Genomic DNA, 19,910 nt, shown 5'->3' with positions numbered 1-19,910 from the left:
GCTGCAGCTGTCTGTGCCGCTGCCTGAGTGCCTGGCTCCTTATATAGGACCCCTAATCAGGTAAGCCCCGCCCCCAACTCAGGGCTCAGCCTCGCTCTCAGCACATTAATGATGTTTGTTTTCATGCACCTGGTCCTATACAGTAAACATGGTGACTATAACAAGATTTATTTTATGCCTCAGATTCTTTGAACGATCCATGGTGGCATATGCTGTACTGTGTTCATCGTCCAAAGAAATGCATGTGGCATGGGGAATAGAACTCAAACTTCAATTCCCAAAACATAGGATACTACCACACTGAGATAAAGGAGCTGCTCCATAAACTGCCAGTATAAGAAACGGATACATTTGAAGAGGTCTTGAGATAGTACAAGGAGATGTACCTAGAAGTAATTGGATGACGTTAAGAAAGGGAAAATGTAGGAGAAATATCAGGGAAAAACTTGGATAATAAAATCTGGTACAGTAACTCCTCACTTAAAGTCATCCCGGTAAACATTGTTTTGTTGTTAAGTTGCTGATCAATTAGGGAACGTGCTCATTTAAAGTTGCGCTGTGCTCCCTTATAATGTTGTTTGGCAGCCGCCTACTTTGTCCACTGCTTGCAGGAAGCGCAGCCTGTTGGAGCTAGTTGGTGGGGGCTTAGAACCAGGATGGACCAGCAGCCCCTCTATCAGCTCCGCACTCCCCTAAGTTCCCTGTGCAGCAGCTGCCCAGCAGGCTATCAATTGTGGGCAGTTCAGCTGTCCCTCCCCCCACTGCCATGTGCTGCTCCTGCTTTCTGCCTTGGAGCTGCTCTCAGGAGCCTCCTGCTTGCTGTGTCAAGGTGTCCCCCAACCCCTACCCCCCGCTTATCCCTTCTCCATATAGAGCAGGGGGGAGATACAACGGGGCTCAAGACAGAGGGAACTGGCCACAGCTGCTGTCTCAACTTCCTGATCTTTTTAAAGGCAATGGACTTAGAATGTGGTGTCAGCATATTTAAAGGGACAACGCGCATCTCTCCCTCTCTCCCACACACAGGGTGTGTGTGTGTCTGTCTGCCATGTTGTCTCCCCTCCCTCCATTACTGCTGCCTTGTAGAGTGTGAGGCTACCTTAACAACGTGTTAACCCTTGAGGGCTCAGTGGAATGTTAGTTCATCATTTAGCAGTAAGGCATTCCCTGGGAAATATCCCACCCTCTAACTTCACTTCAACCAAGCTTCACAATCATTGCTGTGTACAGTATTAAATTGTTTGTTTAAAGCTTATACTCTGTGTGTGTGTATATATATATATATACACACACACACAGACAGAGAGAGAGAGTATTTTGCCTGGTGAAAAAAATTCCCTGGAACCTAACACCTCCATTTACATTAATTCTTATGGGGAAATTGGATTTGCTTAACATTGTTTCGCTTAAAGTTGCATTTTTCAGGAACGCAACTACAACGTTAAGCGAGGAGCTACTGTATAATAGTGGAATAGTTTCCTCAGGGAAGTAGTGAATGCTTTACTGCATGCACATTTAAAAACTAAGTGGGAAAAAATATTGAAAATGTATTATAGGGGAAAACACCTGTTTCGGCAGTTAGATGGAGTAGATATTACTAATCAGTCTTTTCCATCTCTAAGTTATATGGTTCTGTGAATTTATAACAGGTCTGACATATTCTGTCCAGTAGAAGACAGTGATGCACAGTCACTTTCTGCTGGAAAATAAACCCTTAAAGTACCATTATAATTATTTCTGCCAGTACGGTACATAATGCATTTTCTAATATGTGAAACATACTTTTTTTATATTAATAAGCGGAAACAATGTATTAAGGCTCAAGGCAACAAGTTTGATTTAGTGCTAGCTTAATGTGTGTGCTACCCTGAAATAACAGATTTTTTGCCATTTGTTGTTTGGGTTATATTTAATTATGAAAGTTTGCATTTTAGAGATGTATTTGGAAAAATGTAACAGTATATAATTTTCCCTTTTTAAAATTTGTTTTAAATTTGTTTGTATTTTTTTAAACTTGCTATATATGTACAGAGGACCTGAGAGCAAAAGGTTATTCATTTGATAAATTTTCATGTTTTTATTAATACAAATTATTAATTTGAATAGTGGAGTAAAGAGAACCTGACACATACGTTGATAGTGGAAACGAGCCTGTGACATCTCTCCATATCCACCACAGAGCACTAAACACCATCTTTCATAAAACCTAAGCCTCAGAGTATTTGGTATACTTGTATGCCATAGTAGATGGTAATTAAGATAGCTATTCAGTAAATGTTTATAGAAGTTTATTATTTTCTCTTTTTTTTTTCATTATTATTATACCAGCCAACCACTCTGCCTTTCTTTTACACCCCAAACACCAAAGGTACTTTCTGGGAACTAATATGCCTGACCCTATGTTCTTGTGGGTCACCTGAAATTCGCAGAGAACTCTTGAGAACCACAGGTTTTGGAAGTGGAACCTTCAGCTTTTTTCATGATGAAAGAATTCCTAGGAAACTGAGTTAATATTCATGAAGTTTCCTATACTTAGGCAAGCTATTCCCATACAGGGCAGAATGAGATTTTTATTTATTTATTTTTTTAAACAGAGATTAATGAAAGTGTTAATTTAAATTTGTTAAGTTTAAGATAACATGCAAACATATGTTAATTTCTACACCTATGCTATATCTTTAGGTATTGTAAAAACTTATAACCTGGCTTTTCATGAAAGTGAACCTTTACAAGCTGTTTTTTCAAGGCATATGTGTCCTAATGTACTGAAGATCCAATCGAGGTAATTAATTCAATATATTCTTTGTTTTAGAAAAAATATAGGAGAAAATAGTGCACTCAGAGTCCAATTAAGAGAATCAGGAATGAACATATTTTGAGCACCTAAATGTCACATAGAAATAACCAATGTTTGATTAGTCTCACACTACTATACTAAATAATACAACATCTTGGAGACCTTAGGTCATGGCTGCGTCAGCCCTGCCATTAATCCAGCTTTGAGTAAAGTCGATAATGTATAACTAGCAGCTTTCAGAAGCTCCTACAGAATATAATAAATACTGAAGTTGTGCTTAGACAAAGGAATCTAAAGGTAAAATTACAAACTTTATAATAGCTACTTACAGTTCTACTCTGAAAAGTGACTTTCTGTAATAAGCATGGGATTCAACATTTATTGTCTCTCCATGACTTCTAGATTAAATTTGCTCAGTTTAACAAAGAAAATTATGATTGTCTGACTGTCATTGTTGCAAACTCCACCTGACGTCTGAAAATTGAGCTGGGTTATTTTGGCTCCTGCATTATTGCTATTATAAAGATTCTAAAACTGAACTTAGTTAACAATTTTGTTGGTGATGATGAATGTGTTAGATTGAATCATGTTTTTCTTCCCTGGTGGCAGCACTGACAAAAGTAAAAGATAGTAAAAATTTATTTTTGTACAAAAAATAAGCTTTGACTGTATATATTCAACATTGCTGTTGAGTTAGAAGGTTTCATTTTTACATAGTCAACTTCTCTCACCTTAACCATCCTTTACATTATTGATAATTGTATATTATATGTTATATATTCACAGTAAATACATTAAATATTGGCATGGGGAGAAATTACTGGAACTTTTGTGAAACAGGTGTTCTTTTACCACTACTTCTGGCGAAGGTAACTGAGGTATATGTCAGGAGTGAGGAGTATGACTGTGATAATCTGAGTATTACTCTTGGCAATTAAAATCCTGATTGTGGCAGCTACATTATTCCCCCAGTTCAGGAGAAGATATGAGATATTTAATCATGGTGCTACAGTAACACTAAATGATAGCAAAGCACTTGCATTTCATATTTTGAAACAGGAAAAATAACTAAAAAGTTACCAAACAGCAGAGTAGACTGATTTTCTCTCACAAAGCCTTGTTTGCAAAGACCTTATTATTGAAAATTACCATTAAGAATATAAGCAGTGGAATGTTATAGCAAAAACCTATTTATACAATGGTTACCAATTCAAAATTAAATATCAACCTTTCTATAATAGCCATTAGAGGGACAAGGTGGTTGAGGTAATATCAACAACACTGCATACTATAAAGTAATTATACTATGCACTTGAAAACACCAGGGATTTTGACATGCAGTCTTACTTCTCTCAGTCAATTCTTCGAAGTAAAGAAATAGTTCTTATCTGTAGCTTTTAAAAAAGCCACTCTTTTGAAGTTTGAAATCTTTTGTTTAATATTGCTTTTGGGAGAAGTCATCATTAGTTAGGAAGTATTTGGACATTCAGTAAAAACAGCAGTAGTATCACAAACATATATACCCCAAACCTTTCTACGCTGTTCACTGAAATATTGCTCTTTTTTTAGTTTTTTTTTTTTTTTTAAGTGCTCCCTGCTTTCAGCAGTCTCATTGTTAATTTGCAAAAGATACAGTTTTCAAACTGAGGTTAGCAATAACAGGTCAGTTGCTGCAGGTGCAAATGCTATAATTAAAGGATTATTGAATATCTAATAGTCTTTGTCCAATACATATTTGTACATCAGGCAGGCATATTTTCTAGTGTACAAAAGGGAGCTAAGATATGCGGAAGATATCCCAGTTACTTGGTCAGAACCAAGAGCTGCAGTCAGGGAGAATATGTCTTGAGAAGATACCTCAAAGACTTAGAGCATGATCCAAAGTGCACTGAAGTCAATAGAAGTCCTTTCATTGACTTTATTGGGCTTTGAATTAAGCCTTTGTTGTGGTATGAAGATAGAAAGGTTTTTAATTGTCCATTGGCTTTGTGTGTATAGTTGGTTTTAGCACAAGTCAGGAAAAAATCCAATGATCATATTAGCATAAGTAGAAAAAAAGCTAAATATTTTTACCAATGGGACGGTGAAGTTTGGAACAAGCATTGTAAAGGTGCTAAAAGTACAGTTCTGAAACGTGCCATGACAACTGAACATATATAGAAAGATTTTAGCTAGTCTTCTGAAAAGCAAATTCTAGAACAATGAACAAAAGCAGTCTGTTCCTGTAGCCATTAAAAGTATATATAGTTTTAAAAGTATTTACCTATACAAAATAATATTAGCCTGACAAAGTTATATCTCGATTGGTCTTATATTGACAAACTTGCTGTTTTTCAGAGATCATGCCAGTGACATTCTGGAGCACATTAGCTGCTTCTTAGTGTTTTTAATACAAGACTTGAAGACAGACAAACTTGAGTTTTGTAGCAAATTCTGTCTTGATCCAATATCCATCAAAGTCAATGAGAGTCTTTCCACTGACTGCAGTGTACACTGAATAGGGTCCTGTATCTCATTGTTCCTCAGTTTCCTCATCTGTAAAATGAGGGTAATAATATTTACCCAACACATAGCATTCTTGAAAGTATTAATTAATTACTATTTGTAAAGAGCTTTCAGATCTTCAGATTGAAAATGCTGTAGGAAAACAAGATATTATTATCATCATTTAATTTGGTAACAAGATAACAGCTGCATAGGCAGGTTGGAAGATCCTCCTTAATATCATTTCTGATAAAAGCACATCACTACCATTTTGAATGCTTGACATAAACAGCTACAGTTCTTCCAGTATTTTTAAATATTTAAGTTAATAGCATTTAAAAAAACAGTCTAGGGGATTTAGGTCCATATCTTCCATTAATTTTAATAGATAATGTGTCTAAATTCCCTGTTTTCCCTATCTCAATTTAATTGTTCATTGTTCTATAGAAATAGAAGTCTGTAAAGCCACAAAACAGACTTTACATGATATTGTTTTTATAATTGAAATAAGTATTTTTAAAGACTTGGTGCAAAGCTCACAGTAGGAAGTGACTGAGTACACATCATGTGAAAGCCAACTGTTTATAAATATTTATAATTTTACCTATAGCATGACTCTGAACACCAGTATGTGCAGAGTAGACTTTTTTAAAATTAAACATTAATTCAATAGAGTTGACAAATTGGTAAACATCCATGAAATTTGTCATTAACCTATTTTTAAAAATTGAAGCAGTTCATGATGTAAAATAGATATGTTTTTGCCAAGCTGGAAAAACTGTCACACTTCACTTTTTTTTTTTTTTTAAAGAACAGTAACAAGGATGTAAAGTAAGAGGTCATCTTTTTTTTAAATATCAAGAAGTTCATACTGTCATGATAGGCTACACAATAAGGAATACTTTTAAGGGTCTTAATAATTCTCTGCCTTGCATAAAATATCTTCTATCATGGATTTTTTTTTTTTTTTTTTACTTATGATTTGGGAGGAATCATTCTCAATGTAAAAAAAGGGGAAAGGAGAGTGGTCTTGGATTTTTGCCCACTTAGTTTCTATATTGCAGTAGGTCCTAAGGACACTAGTCAAGGCTCCGTGCTCCATTGTTATATAGACTATACAGATATTCAGTAAAAAGAGGGTCATTGCTCCAAAGTACTTACATTCTATTGTTCAACTTAATGAGATTACTCACAACACATCAACTCAGGAAGCAATGTTGAGGGGTTTTGGAGAGAGCTGTGTCCCAGCCTTCCTCTTCTGGAGAGAGAGTTGCCACAACTACAACACAAAGCCTTTTGGGGGTTGGAGCAGATATGTCAGGATTCCTTGGGAAAAGAATGATCAATGTATTTCTTTTTGCAATCAGTATATGGAAAGACAGCCATCAATTGAACCTATTTGTCTGTAGTAAACAACATTTAATGCAATAATTTTGCTTTTCCATCACCTGCAAATTTATGAACAAAGTACAAATAATAAAAATATTGCTGCTGGATTCTACTGAAATTTGTGATGCATAAATGTAAATTATAATGGCAAATGTATCTAAAATGTTTATTTGTCTCTTGATATATTAATACTAAAAGGAAGACAAAACCACATTAAGATTGTCATAATCATCATGATAGTTAGATATTAACTGCATAATGGTACTGTTAGATTTGAATACAATTATTATACATTATTGAAGCATAATATATAAAATCATAATCATATACTAAAAGAAAATACACTTAAATCACATTTAAAAAGGAGGATAATACACAACAACCTATATTTTCCAACTCTTATGGCAAAGTGACACTATTTTTTGTTACTAATGTGAATAGATAGTAATTTGTTGTCTAAATTAATCTTAACATGCTATACAAAATTTCTTAGGCTGCTGACTGATATAATGATTCATTTTCCAACCTATCAAGAGGAAGTAACTGTAGCTGTTACACCAATTAAAGTTTGTTTCAAGAGTTATACTGAGGAAGAAATTGGTAAGAATTAATTCACAATATTTTTGAATGATAAGGGTGCTTTAAAACCATTGAAATAAATAACTTTGCATCATGGTGGGAAAAGGTCTCACATGGCTGACAGTTAAACTGATTATTTAGATATCTTAAATGAAGCTAAAGGTGTGCATATAGGGTTTCAGGTCAAAGAACATGCCAGAATAGAAAATTAAAAGTAGAACTTTAACCCTTAAAAGTTTTTGAGGAAACCTGTACTGGTGCATCAGTTAGACTTTTTTGGTATCAATAGTAGATGCCAGCCAGAGCAGTACATTGAGCTAAAATTATGCAATTTGCTGCAGGCTTGAACTGAGATTATTATTCTACGATAGCTGTAAAGAAACAGCAACAAACTGGGAGAGGAGGAGAATTTTGTATTTAAAAAGGAGATAAATATTTAAACATAAATAACATCATTGTAATGGCCATCATCAGCAGTGAACATATTTCTAAAAGTTAATGTATGACAGCAATATTACATGTTAACTGGTCTAGTAGTGTTATGTTATGCACTAATGTGTGAGGCTATGTCTACACTACCCACCGTATTGGCGGGATACAATCGATTGCTTGGGGATCGAGATATCGTGTCTCATCTAGACGCGATATATTGATCCCCGAGCACGCTTATATCGATTCCGGAACTCCACCAACCCCAACGGAGTTCCAGAATCGACAGGGGGAGCCGCGGACATCGATCCCGCGCGGTGAGGATGGATGAGTAATCCAAGCTTAGATATTCGACTTCAGCTATGTTATTCACGTAGCTGAAGTTGCATATCTAAGATCAATTTTCCCCCATAGTCTAGACCAGCCCTGAGACTATAAGATGGAGAGAGTGTTTTCCTGACATCTGATTTGGAAGTATTTTGAAGATATAACTCTGTTTCTAAAGGGTAGTGTTCTTGTGCACAGCACCCAGAAAGTTATGCTATAATACAGTTTTACAATGGTGTAATCAACTCATACACATTTTGAGGGAGACACCTATAAATGTACTTTGTCACCGGGTGCCTCATGTGAAACACTTGCCACTACATTTGAAGAGTAAGACCCCACACTTTTGCATCCTTCCTGAAATGCTCCAGTTTGATGGTGGTTCAGTTAAGGAAAAAAATGCTTTTGCAAGCAGTGGGGGGGGGCGGGTATGGATTGGTGTGAGGAAAGGCTATAGAAAAGGAGGGCAGAGAGGCTCAAGTAGTAGAAATGGAGCAGAGTGTGAAACGGAGAAGAGAAAACAGATTACATCTTCAAGAAGGAGACGTTATTAGAAACACGGATACATTTAAAGAGGATGACTAATTTGAGAAAAAAACTGCATAAAGATTCATCAAGAAACAGAACTAAAAGAGGAGAGTAGGAAGAGAAAGAAGGGAGGGACAAAGGAGACGTAGTACTTTTTTTTTTTTGGTATTATAAAACATTTCCTTAATAGAACATATTAAGCCACATTCTATATATAAACTTGTGCAACCAAAGTAATATTTATACCTTTGAATATGTGATTTAGTGGTGGTTTGGATGTCTATAGAAAAAATAAACCCTGAAAAATGGCCTGATGTTGGAGACGGAGAAGGAAGGGATGACACCTCCTCCCTAGACCAGCCTTCATTTGCTTAGTATAGGTCCTACGTTTTGTGAGCTGGCAATCTAATTGTGGTTCTTCTACCTTATAGAACACTACAGGGTTATTGTTGCATGTTCAACTGTGCATGGATGGAGGTTAAGAGAAGAAAATTCCAACAGGAAGAGTAAAAGACTTGAGACTGGGAGTAATTTATAGTACTGTTCTGTTAGCCAGTTAACTTTGAAAGAGTTTGGTTTCCACAGGAGTTCACTATTCATACTGCTTTAATATGTTCTGCACCTCTCTGAGACTCACATACACACATATTAAAAATGTCTTTGTATTTTCTTTCTGCACCCCTTCAAAGATGGGCACCCATGAGTGAAGAACATTTCATTCTTCTTACAGTAACTAAGAGAATTGCAATGTTCATTATAAATGATATAATGCTTAAAATGAACTGCATAATATTTTCCCTTGTTTATATCAATTGTACAATGTCAGTGAAAGACTATTTTGTTAAAACAATTAGGAAACAATCTAAAAAAAATCTAACTTTTTGGCCTTCTTTTATACTTCAGATAGACTTAATCATAGTCATAGTTGACAGCTATTAAACAAAATGCATCGTAGCAATTGCCTCTATATGAATGTTTACATTTTAAAATAAACTCAAATAAAAGCTGCTGAATATTTAACACCTTATCAACACTGAAGTCAGTGGGACTTTGCACAAGGGACTTCAGGGTGAAACCATCAGATGAAAAAAATGTAGAGTGTATTAAAAATAATTGGAAATCACCATTAGAAGTTGTTCTAAGTAATATTTTTAAATGCTTTATTTAATGTAATAGTCATCTTAAGCTAACTTAAATAATCAAAAATATTTGTCTTTAACTTCTAGATTACAGGGTAAATGCTAGAATTTAAATAGTTTTAAAAAATGGTTAGACAAACCATTACATTAACCAAATAATTTCAAGAGTATTTTACCTTAAAGAACTTTGACATCTGATTTATAGCTCTCTTAAATGAGACTTAATTTTCTGAATTCCAGTCTTCCTCGTGACATAGTCAAGACAGTAACTTCCAGTTTGATTGTTAATTATTTTTAGTTGTTTGATAAACTTAAAATTAGTTTAAAAAGTGATTTACTCTTCTTTGTGATTAGATGGAATTATTCTATTTTTTTTCTAATACACTGTTTTCCACTGTAATTGTGATAGTAGGGTTACTCTTGGAAGATAACAGGTGTAAATATTTTGACTGATATTATTTCATAATTATCAATATCAGAATCAGTATACAGTAACTCCTCACTTAACATTGTAATTATGTTCCTGAAAAATGCAACTTTAAGCGAAACAATGTTAAGTTAATCCAATTTCCCCATAAGAATTAATGTAAATGAGGGGATTAGGTTCCAGGGAAATTTTTTTCACCAGACAAAAGACATATGTATCTATATCTATATACACACACACACACAGAGTGTGTTTTAAACAAACAATTTAATACTGATACACAGTGATGATAATTGTGAAGCTTGGTTGAGGTGGAAGAGTCAGAGGGTGAGATATTTCTCAGGGAATGCCTTACTGCTAAATGAACTAGCAATTGACTGAGCCCTCAAGGGTTAACTCTCACGACACTATACAAGGCAGCAGGAAAGGAGGGAGGGCAGACAGAGACCCATACCTTGTGTGTGAAAGAAAAAATGTGCATTTCCCCTTTAAGTAGCTGACCCCAGGCTTAAGTACACTGCTTTGTTAATTAAATCAGCTTGCTGAGACCTGAGACCACATCTACTGCCTACAAGCTCCCTCATCCCCCCCACCCGGTCTATGGAAGAAGGGGTACGCGGGGTGCAGGGGGAGGGGGAGACACCCCAACATTAGCCCTCCTCCCCCCATACAGCAAGCAGGAGGCTCAGGGAGCAGCTTGGAGGCAGAAGGCAGGAGCAGCACATGGCAGTGGCAGGGAGGGATAGCTGCGCTTGCTAAGCTGCTGGGCAGCTGCTGCACAGGGAACTTAGGAGAGCGGGGAGCTGACAGGGGGGCTGCTGGTTCACCCTGGTTCCAACCACCCACCAGCTAACTGCAATGGGCTGCTCTTCCTGCAAGCAGTGGATAAAACAAGTGGCTGCCAAAGACATTAGAAGGGAGCATTTCACAACTTTAAACGAACATGTTCCCTAATTGATCAGCAATTTAACATCAACACAACGTTAACCGGGAGGACTTGAGTGAGGAGTTCCTGTATATTTACAACAAATACTAATATACACGTTTGTAAGTTATTTGTTAGACTTTTACAATTGCTGGTCCAAAAGACATCTAGTTTCAGGGCCTGTGAATGCAATCATGGCCCCACTGACTTACTGAATTTCACCCTCTGTTTTTAATCCTTGCTTTTCTTGTAATTTTTAACAGATTTTTCAAAGGCAATGCACACTAAAATACATCTTAATCCAGATGAATTTGACTACTTTCAAATTGGAGTAGACTCTGAAGTAACATTTTGCCTTAAAGAACTGAGGGTAAAGATACATATAAAATGTTCTTGATAATAGGATATTCATGTAGTATATATAATGTTTAACTATGGCGCTGCAGGACTCTCACTGAGGCAGCTGTGGTATTTACTACCTAGATGAGTTTTAGCCATAAAAGCAGGCTTCCTTTTAGCACTGGAGCTTTACCTTTAGAGGGTATAGTGGGGAACAGAGAAGTGAGGATAATTTGTTGGTAAAAGCTTGAGGTTTGAGTAAAATTAATTTTATTATACATGTATTTAAGATTTTATAATCTATAGCTATAATAATGCATCTCATACTAGATGTGGAAAATATTGTCTCTGGGAAAATCTGAGGGCATAGAAGGCAAGAATGTATACATGTAACAGTAGATTGGTATCCCTAATCCATGAAGATTAATCCATGGGAATAATGTAAAGGAAAATGTAGTGTTTAATATTTGTGTTTTAAGATACTCTAATAATCCTTTCTTTTCCATTTGTAGGGTCTACTAGGATTTGCAGAGGCTACTAGCGCTAGTGTCTCAATTCATTTTGATGTGTCTGGAAAGTAAGTGTTTGGGAACCTAACTGTATAGTAGTATTTTAGTAACAGCTCTGCATTCAATTTTCATCTGCAGTCTGGTTTATGAGTAATATTTAGCCATTACAGTGGAACCTCAGATTTATGAATACCTCGGGAATGGAGGTTGTTTGTAACTCTGAAATGTTCATAACTCTAAACAAAATGTTGTTCTTTCAAAAGTTTATAACTGAACATTGACTTAATACAGCTTTGTAACTTTACTACGCAGAAGAAAAATGCTGCTTTTAACTATCTTAATTTAAATGAAACAAGCACCAAAAACAGTTTCCTGACCTTGTCAAATCTTTATTTTAAACTTCCCCTTTATTTTTCAGTAGTTTATGCTTATCACAATACTGCACTGTATTTGCTTTTTTTGTATCTGCTGCTACCTGTTTGCGTACTTCCAGTTCCAAACGAGGTGTTTAGTTAACTGGTCAGTTCGTAACTCTGGTGTTCATAACTTTGAGGTTCTACTGTATATCAATAAAGTGGTTCCCCTTTAAAATAACCAATAGCATTCACTTATTAAGAGCTGGATTTGTAATTAACCATAGTAATACAAAAGTTGAATAGTTTGTTAACAGATTTAAAGGAGCTTACTTTTATATGATAGACCTTCTGCAAAACATAATTTGTCTGATTTTTCTGGATTGCTGAGCACCCACACATCCCACTGATCTCAAGGGAAACTTCAGGTGCTCAGTACACCTCTGAATATCAGGCCATCAGTTTCCTTTTCTGGGAACAGTTAAGGAAACTATTTAAATCTGAACTTTGAGCACTTGTCCACAAGTGTGGAAGCACCTTTGGTACTAAATTATTTTAAGCACAAAATTCCATAGTATGTACTCACTGCAGTATATAAAGCTGTAATGGGAAACAAAGAAGTTTCTCATGTTTCTTAAATAAGTAGTGAATAGAAATATTCTCTATACCAAGCATCTTTATGTGTGTGTGTGTGTGTGTGTGTGTGTGTGTCTCTCTCTCTATCTGTAGAAGTATGTGAACTAGCCTCCTTCCTCCCCACCACCACCAAAAAACCCCCACAGATATATGTTTACACATACAATTCAGTCTCTGATTTTACCTTTTTAGACCAATTGCTTTCAGTACTGAGGACATGATGGTAGAAGCCAGCTTTGTTTTGGCTACGTTAGCTGACATTGAAAATAGGGAATCCTCTCAGCAATCTCTTTGCCTTTCACAAAGACAGAAAAGGTAATGCAGGATTTAGGATTGTTTTGATATGCTGCTCCTAAAGGCTGAACATCCATTGTCCTTTTTTGCAATTTCCAATTATGTTAGATTTGAGGTGGGAGGGAAAAGATGTACTGGGTTGCTATGAAAACTCATATTAGGGTATTTGCATACAAGTGAGATGTTTTACTCAGTTAAAAGGATGATCAGGTTCAGATTAAGGAGCCTGATCACAAGATGAAGAGCTGGTATGACAGCTTGAGACCCAAGACAGTGCACCAATTGAGAGGAGAACACTCTCCTTCCTACTTGCTTCCTCTCCTATCCAGAGTACATATCTATCTGTCTTTCCAATACTATGGTGGCATTTGTCACCAGAATTTCTGACAGCCAATGTGTTTAAAATATTGCTTGAGTTGCTTGTTTCATCTTTCTCATTGCCTTTTCCGATCTCTCCCTATTTCTAGTTTGTGGGGATGGCTTTCTGTATATTTACATTACCTTCTCAAACACATGCTTCAGGTTCATGAAATGGACTGGTGCAATACCCTCTCCTTAGGAGTACGAGAGGAGCCAGCATCAGGGATTTTCAGCAGAACAAACAGCAGCACTCTTACTATTGTCAGTTTTGCCTGGGATACATGAAGCTTAGCCGGGGAGAAAGATCACACTAGATGAAAGCCTAGTTCTAGAGTCATCATGCTTTTCATTAGCCATTTGTAATATCTATCTATTTATATGGTTTTATTATTTATCTAGTAAGACATCCAAAGTCAGGTTACTAACATCTCTGTTAATCCCTCAGGCGTACCTTGATGAAGGCCCATGCAGATAATGTTGAAAATGTCTCAAACAACTCTGCAGATAATAGTAATACAGAAATAATAGCTTCAAAAAAGCCTTGTTGGACTGAAAGAGCATATAGCAACACAAAGTTACCTGTAGAATGTAGGAAACTTCTATCAAAAGGAGATGATGTTATTCCTATAATCTCAAAAAACGACATAAACAACATGGAAGTATTGGACATGAGTCCAGCAGGTGACATTAAAATTGTGGAGGAAGTACCCCCCTCATATTCTGATCCGTGCAAGGTAAGAAGAATTCCAAATCAAATCTACATTGTAAGCTAAAGAAAAATGAGTTTTGCCCAGACAGCAAAATACTTTAAACTAGTATTGTTTAGTTACTAAATGTAGCTCCATTTACCATACCAGTGTTCAGTTCTATATAAATTGCTTTTCAGTCATGTTCAGTGCAACAGTATGATTTTCAATATTTGTAGAATCTACAATTAAACAGTTCCCCTATAGACTGGTCCCCATGTACTTTGCAGTATAATGGACCCAAATTCTGTGGCCATGTTATTTCAGTCTACTGCCCCACAATGCCCTTTATTCTCCTTCCCTTCACACCTACCTAAAGTTCATCCACCACAGAATTATTTTTACCAGGATTTTTTTGGAGTGAGGATTTTTTGCTATGCTGTACTTCCCAAGTTCCCATTCTGTGCTATAGGAGTCCAGGTCAGCATCTTTTCTTCCATTGCGTGCCAGGGAGTTGCGGAGGAGGTGGGTTGGCTTGTAACTGTTTCAGTGGCGTATCTGCCTGATTTCTCAGACCTTAGCTGTTGTGCTGTTCTCCAGATATAAGCAGCTAAGTGGGGCTATTCTGTGGCTGCCCCCATGCCGTAGTTGCAAACTGAACTCCAGTTTTGGCTACTAAACAACCACTCCACCCCACCCCCAACTGTCTATACAGTCCTACAGACAGCAAGCACTATAAACCAATTAACTCCTCTTGTGAGGAAAGCTAAAGAGCAAGAGGCAGCCCTGGTAAAGCAAGAAGACAGAACAAGATAACAGACTATAGGTTTCAGCAAAATTGCAAATTTTGCAGCAAAACACTGACCACCATATCATCATGGAAAAATTGTAGATGTCACAGCTATGGAGTTGTGGAATTCAACAGAGCCCTGCTTTTGATGAACATAGAGTACATCTGATATCACTGGCTCAGTTTATGCTTGATTCATTTTTTGAGGTTCTTCCGTCATGAAGAACTAGAATTTTTTCTTCCTGTAACAGGTACATTCCTATGCAATCCACCAGGTCTTACCTATAGCTATCTTGAGAAATAGTGAGCTTTGTGTGATGCCTATTGCTTTATGGATTTGAGAGTATGCTTTAGTTAAGGTGACAGTAAAGTAAAAGCTACACTGGAAACCAGCACAAATAAATCTAACTGGCTGGAGACTGACTCTCCTAAAAAAAAAAAAAAAAAAAAAAAAAGTCATTTCATATCAGGTCATGTTCTAAAAAGAGCTTAATCTGTAAAGGAATATTAACTATTGCATTTTTAAACTAGCTTTATCTCTATTATCTTAAACATAAAATCCAAAGTCTTTTCAAAATCAAATTTTTCTCTGGTAATACTCATTGCTGAACAGCGACTGACACCTGGTATTGTCCCCATTTTACAGAGGGAAGGTGACTTGTCCAGAGCCTCTCTATAGTTGAATTGGTATTAGAAACCAGTAGTTCCAGCTCTATGCTTGCTCCTGGGCCATAATCCATCCTTCTTTAGTTTTCCTCCAACCCCCACACTTAAGTAAATTTGTGCATGTGGGTGCTTGCTGGTTTCCATGGACCAACATGGTCACAGTTCAGTGCTTTTGAGCAATCTTACTGTTGTTTGAGTGACTGTTTAATCAAGTTGAATAGGTATATATTGAGACATGAATATGAGAAAAATTAATTTAAAAAGTCCATGTTTCCTCTTGGATTTATTATTTTCCTCCCTTCCTACTCAGACCAGGATTTGAGCCCAATTCTTCCTCCTCCACCCCATAGAGGACACCTGTTTGCTTCCTATTACCCCCACCTCATGCTCTGACCTGTTTGCCCTGCCCCCCCAGAGAACCCTCACAGGAACACAAACATACCAGCAAACACCAGCCCACAGAACCTTTTCAGTGTCTACTTTAAGGCAGTAGAAGGCTCCACGATTATCACTACCTGTTAAAGTAGTGTCTGAAGATGCAGCAGTAAAATCCAGGGCATCAGCAGATGTCTTAAAAAAAATGGCAGATGTGCTTGCTTATAGTATCAGCTGCTTCTCTCCCCCTGTTGAGGAGGAGTGGCTTGTCAGTTATTTCTTCTGCCATCTGACCCTTTCCTTTCTACCCTTCCGAAAAGGTTTAGCAGTAGCTGCTTCCAACCTGTTTCCAGAGGGTTGGGAAGACCAGGTCTGGCAATGGCTTCTTCATTTCCATCTACCATACATAAAGTGTATATATAGGAGTGCTGTATATTCAAAAACTGTGTCCTAGGCATACCATAGCTGCAGATAAGCATAATCTCTGCTGTTTCATTTATGTAGTAATATTTTAAATATTTAGGATTTAAATATTTACATCTTTCCTGTTAAATTTAAACCTCTGAGGCAGCCTTATGTATAGGTCCAGCTGTTCTCCCATATCTAGACTTTCAAATTTGCTTTAAATACAGAATTAGTGATTGCAATTAAATCAGCTGGCAAATTACCATACACTGGTACACCTCTAATGACAGCTGGAAATATTTGTCAATGCCAAAGGTGTTTGTTAGTCTACACTGGTTACTTTTTCCCCCCCTTCTTTAAATAATGTGCTTGCCAAAAAGACTTGATCAGCAGTAAAAAAAAGTCCCAGGAATATTTTGTATGTACAAAAACTCACTTTATTAAATATTGCATTTTCCAGTTTCATTCACTTTTCTTTGGAGCAGTTTCATTTAAGGAGCAAGACGTCATCAGCCACACACTCCATAGTTTGGCCACAGCTAGTGATGCTGAAGACGATTTTGATAATGAGCAGCTCTCCCAAGTTGTCTAGGGATATGTAGTGCCTGTACAACCTTTGCACAGATGTTTACATTCTCTTTAGGTATTAAAGTCTGTTTTACATGCATAATAAATGGCTACAGGCTATTTTACAAACTTGTTGCAACACTTCCATAATGGAAATTTCCTAGGGTTTTCTACTTTTAGATTACATAGAAATTAGAACAGTAAATAGAAACTGCTGTTGATACTTGTATTTTATATTCTAGCCTATTACTAATGTTAGTGATTTTGAGTAACTCCTAAGAAAGCTAGAGTTTCAAGCTCTCAAGTGAACAGAGCTTGTTTGATTGTGCAGTTTCCCTCTTCTGCAATAAAAATACATAAAGGTACTGGTTAAAACTCTTCAATGATTCAGTGTTTCATCATTTCCTGTTATAGTCGCAGGTTAAAATATGTAAATATTTTATATTCCAATTTATGTGGAAGCTTAACAAATATGTAATATGCATCCATAAAGCTTTAAGCACAAGTCTTTTACCCTCTATTATAACCATTCTATGTCAGCCAGTTGTATGGATGTGTCATCTTGAAACTGTTGAAATTTTCATTTTCATAATTCAGTACTGGTGTAGTGCTGGATTAAGGATCTCAGATTGTCAGGTACACATGATAGCCCTAAAATGGGTTGGGGTGGTATTTTAGAGCAGAGGTTCTCAAACTTCGTTGCACCACAGCCCCCTTCTGACAACAAAAATTACTACACAACCCCCGAAGAGGGGACTGAAGTCTGAACCTGCCTGAGCCCCACTGCCCCAATTGGCAGGGGCCCAAAGCCAGAGCCCTATCACCCCAGGGTGGGAGGGGCAAAGCCAACCCCCCCAGAGCTTCAGCCCCAGGTAGGGGGCTTGTAACCTGAGCTCCACCACCTAGGACGGAAGCCCTCGGGCTTTGGCCCCAAGCCCCAACAAGTCTAAACCAGCCCTGGCCCATTAAAACAGCCCATTAAAACAGTGTTATGCCCTATTTGGGGTCTCAGGCCAGTTTGAGAATCACTGTTCTAGAGGCTCCACAGCTGTTATACTCACCTGAACTACTGAGTACACTGCTCCAGGAGAATTAAAGATATACATGTGACATTCAAAGTATTGGGGTAGCAAATCCATGCACTCTAGCTAGGGCTGTCGATTAACCCTAACCCTAACGCTCCCCAAAAGAATTCCGATTGAATTTTTGAAATTTGTGGATGTTTTTCTACATTTTCAACTATGTGATTTTAAATTACATAGTACACAAAGTTGATAGTACTCACTTTTTGCCATTTTAGTGTAAATATGTAATAAAAATAATATAAAAATTGTATTTTTCAGTTCCCTCATACAGGTATGTAGTCATCTTTTTATCATGTAAGTGCAACTCAAATTAATTGTTTGTTACAAACTGCATTCAAAACAAAACAATGTAAACTTTAGAGCCTACTTAGTCCACTCAGTCCTACTTCTTGTTCAATACTAAGACGAACACGTTTGTTTACATTTACAGGAGATAATGTCGCCTGCTTTTCTTTACACTGTCACCTAAAGCGAGAACAGCGTTCACATGGCACTTGTTGGCCAGCGTTACAAGGTATCTAATGTGCCAGTTATGCTAAACATTCATATGCCCCTTCATGCTTCTGCCACCATTCCAGATATGCTTTCACGCGGATGATGCTCGTTAAAAAAAATGATTAATTTGTGACTGAACTCTTGGGGGAGAATTGTATGTTTCTACTGTTTTACCTCCATGTTGCCATATATATTCATGTTATAGTAGTCTCATGATGATGACCCAGCACGATGTTCATTTAAGAACACTTTCACTGCAGATTTGACAAAACACAGAAGATCAATGTAGATTTCTACGGATAGCTTCACTCAACCAAAGGTTTAAGAATCTGAAGTGCTTTCCAAAATCTGAGAGGGACGAGGTGTGGAGCATGCTTTCAGAAGTCTAAAAATCAACACTTCAATGCAGAAACTACAGAACACAAACCACCAAAAAGAAAATCACCTTCTGCTGGTGCATCTGGCTCTGATGAGGAAAACGAACACGCGTCAATCGCACTGCTTGGATGGTTATCAGAAAGAACCCATTATCAGTATGGACGCATGTCCTGTGGAACACGTGGTTGGAAAGCATGAAGGGACATACAAATCTAGTGCATCTGGTACATAAATATCTTGCGATGCAGCTACTGAAGGAAAGACTCGACATCAATTTGCAGGATAACGAGGAGGTGAAAAAGCTGCTTTTCTGAGTTCACCTGCCTCTTTTTTATCTAAGATTACACATGCGCAATTGCACAGCACAAATCAAGATTTCTTACAAAATCTCCCATCACGAGCTCAACAGCATAGCAAACTGCAAAAACACCCCAGCTGCAAACGCAGCAGTCTGGCAAAAAGCAAAGGGGGAAGTTACAAAACACCGCCAGATGCAGACGGGGCCGTCCATGTGGAAAGTACAAGGGGAGGATGGAGGAAGGCCAAGTTCCTGAGATAAGAAACCGGGTGTGCCCAGTTTGCAGACAAGAACAAAATGCCTCAATAATAAGGTATCCAGGCCTGTGGGCCCGGCCTCATTCCTACAAGCTACAACAGTGCTTTGTGAATGCCTGTTCTCACTTTTCAGGTGACATTGTAAATAAGAAGCGGGCAGCATTATTTCTTGTAAATGTAAACAAACTTGTTTGAGCAATTGGATGAACAAGCAGTAGGACTGAGTAGACTAGTAGGCTCTAAAGGTTTTATTTTTGAATGTAGTTTTTGTACATAATTCTAGATTTGTAAGTTCAATTTTCATGATAAAGAGATCGCACTACAGTACTCTTATTAGGTGAATTGAAAATTACTATTTCTTTTGGTTTTTACAGTGCAAATATTTGTAATAAA

At 37.1% G+C, this 19,910-nt stretch overlaps 1 protein-coding gene across 1 annotated transcript in view; it reads left to right on the top strand.

Moving 5' to 3' along the window:
* The window catches only part of RAD9B (RAD9 checkpoint clamp component B), a 27,160-nt gene extending 9,002 nt beyond the window's left edge, over positions 1-18,158 (top strand). The window contains exons 5-11 of the mRNA XM_075059838.1: positions 2,683-2,782; positions 7,164-7,270; positions 11,288-11,394; positions 11,876-11,940; positions 13,054-13,176; positions 13,961-14,249; positions 16,898-18,158. Coding sequence (XP_074915939.1) covers positions 2,683-2,782; positions 7,164-7,270; positions 11,288-11,394; positions 11,876-11,940; positions 13,054-13,176; positions 13,961-14,249; positions 16,898-17,029 — 923 coding nt within the window. The 3' untranslated portion in view covers positions 17,030-18,158. The remainder of the gene's footprint in view (positions 1-2,682; positions 2,783-7,163; positions 7,271-11,287; positions 11,395-11,875; positions 11,941-13,053; positions 13,177-13,960; positions 14,250-16,897) is intronic.
* The last annotated feature ends 1,752 nt before the right edge of the window (positions 18,159-19,910 follow it).

The sequence above is a fragment of the Chelonoidis abingdonii genome, chromosome 22 (genome assembly GCF_003597395.2).
Source record: "Chelonoidis abingdonii isolate Lonesome George chromosome 22, CheloAbing_2.0, whole genome shotgun sequence".
In the NCBI taxonomy this organism is placed as follows: Eukaryota; Metazoa; Chordata; order Testudines; family Testudinidae; genus Chelonoidis; species Chelonoidis abingdonii.
Note: the sequence above shows the minus strand (reverse complement) of the source record. Positions and strands in the feature narration are given on the sequence as shown.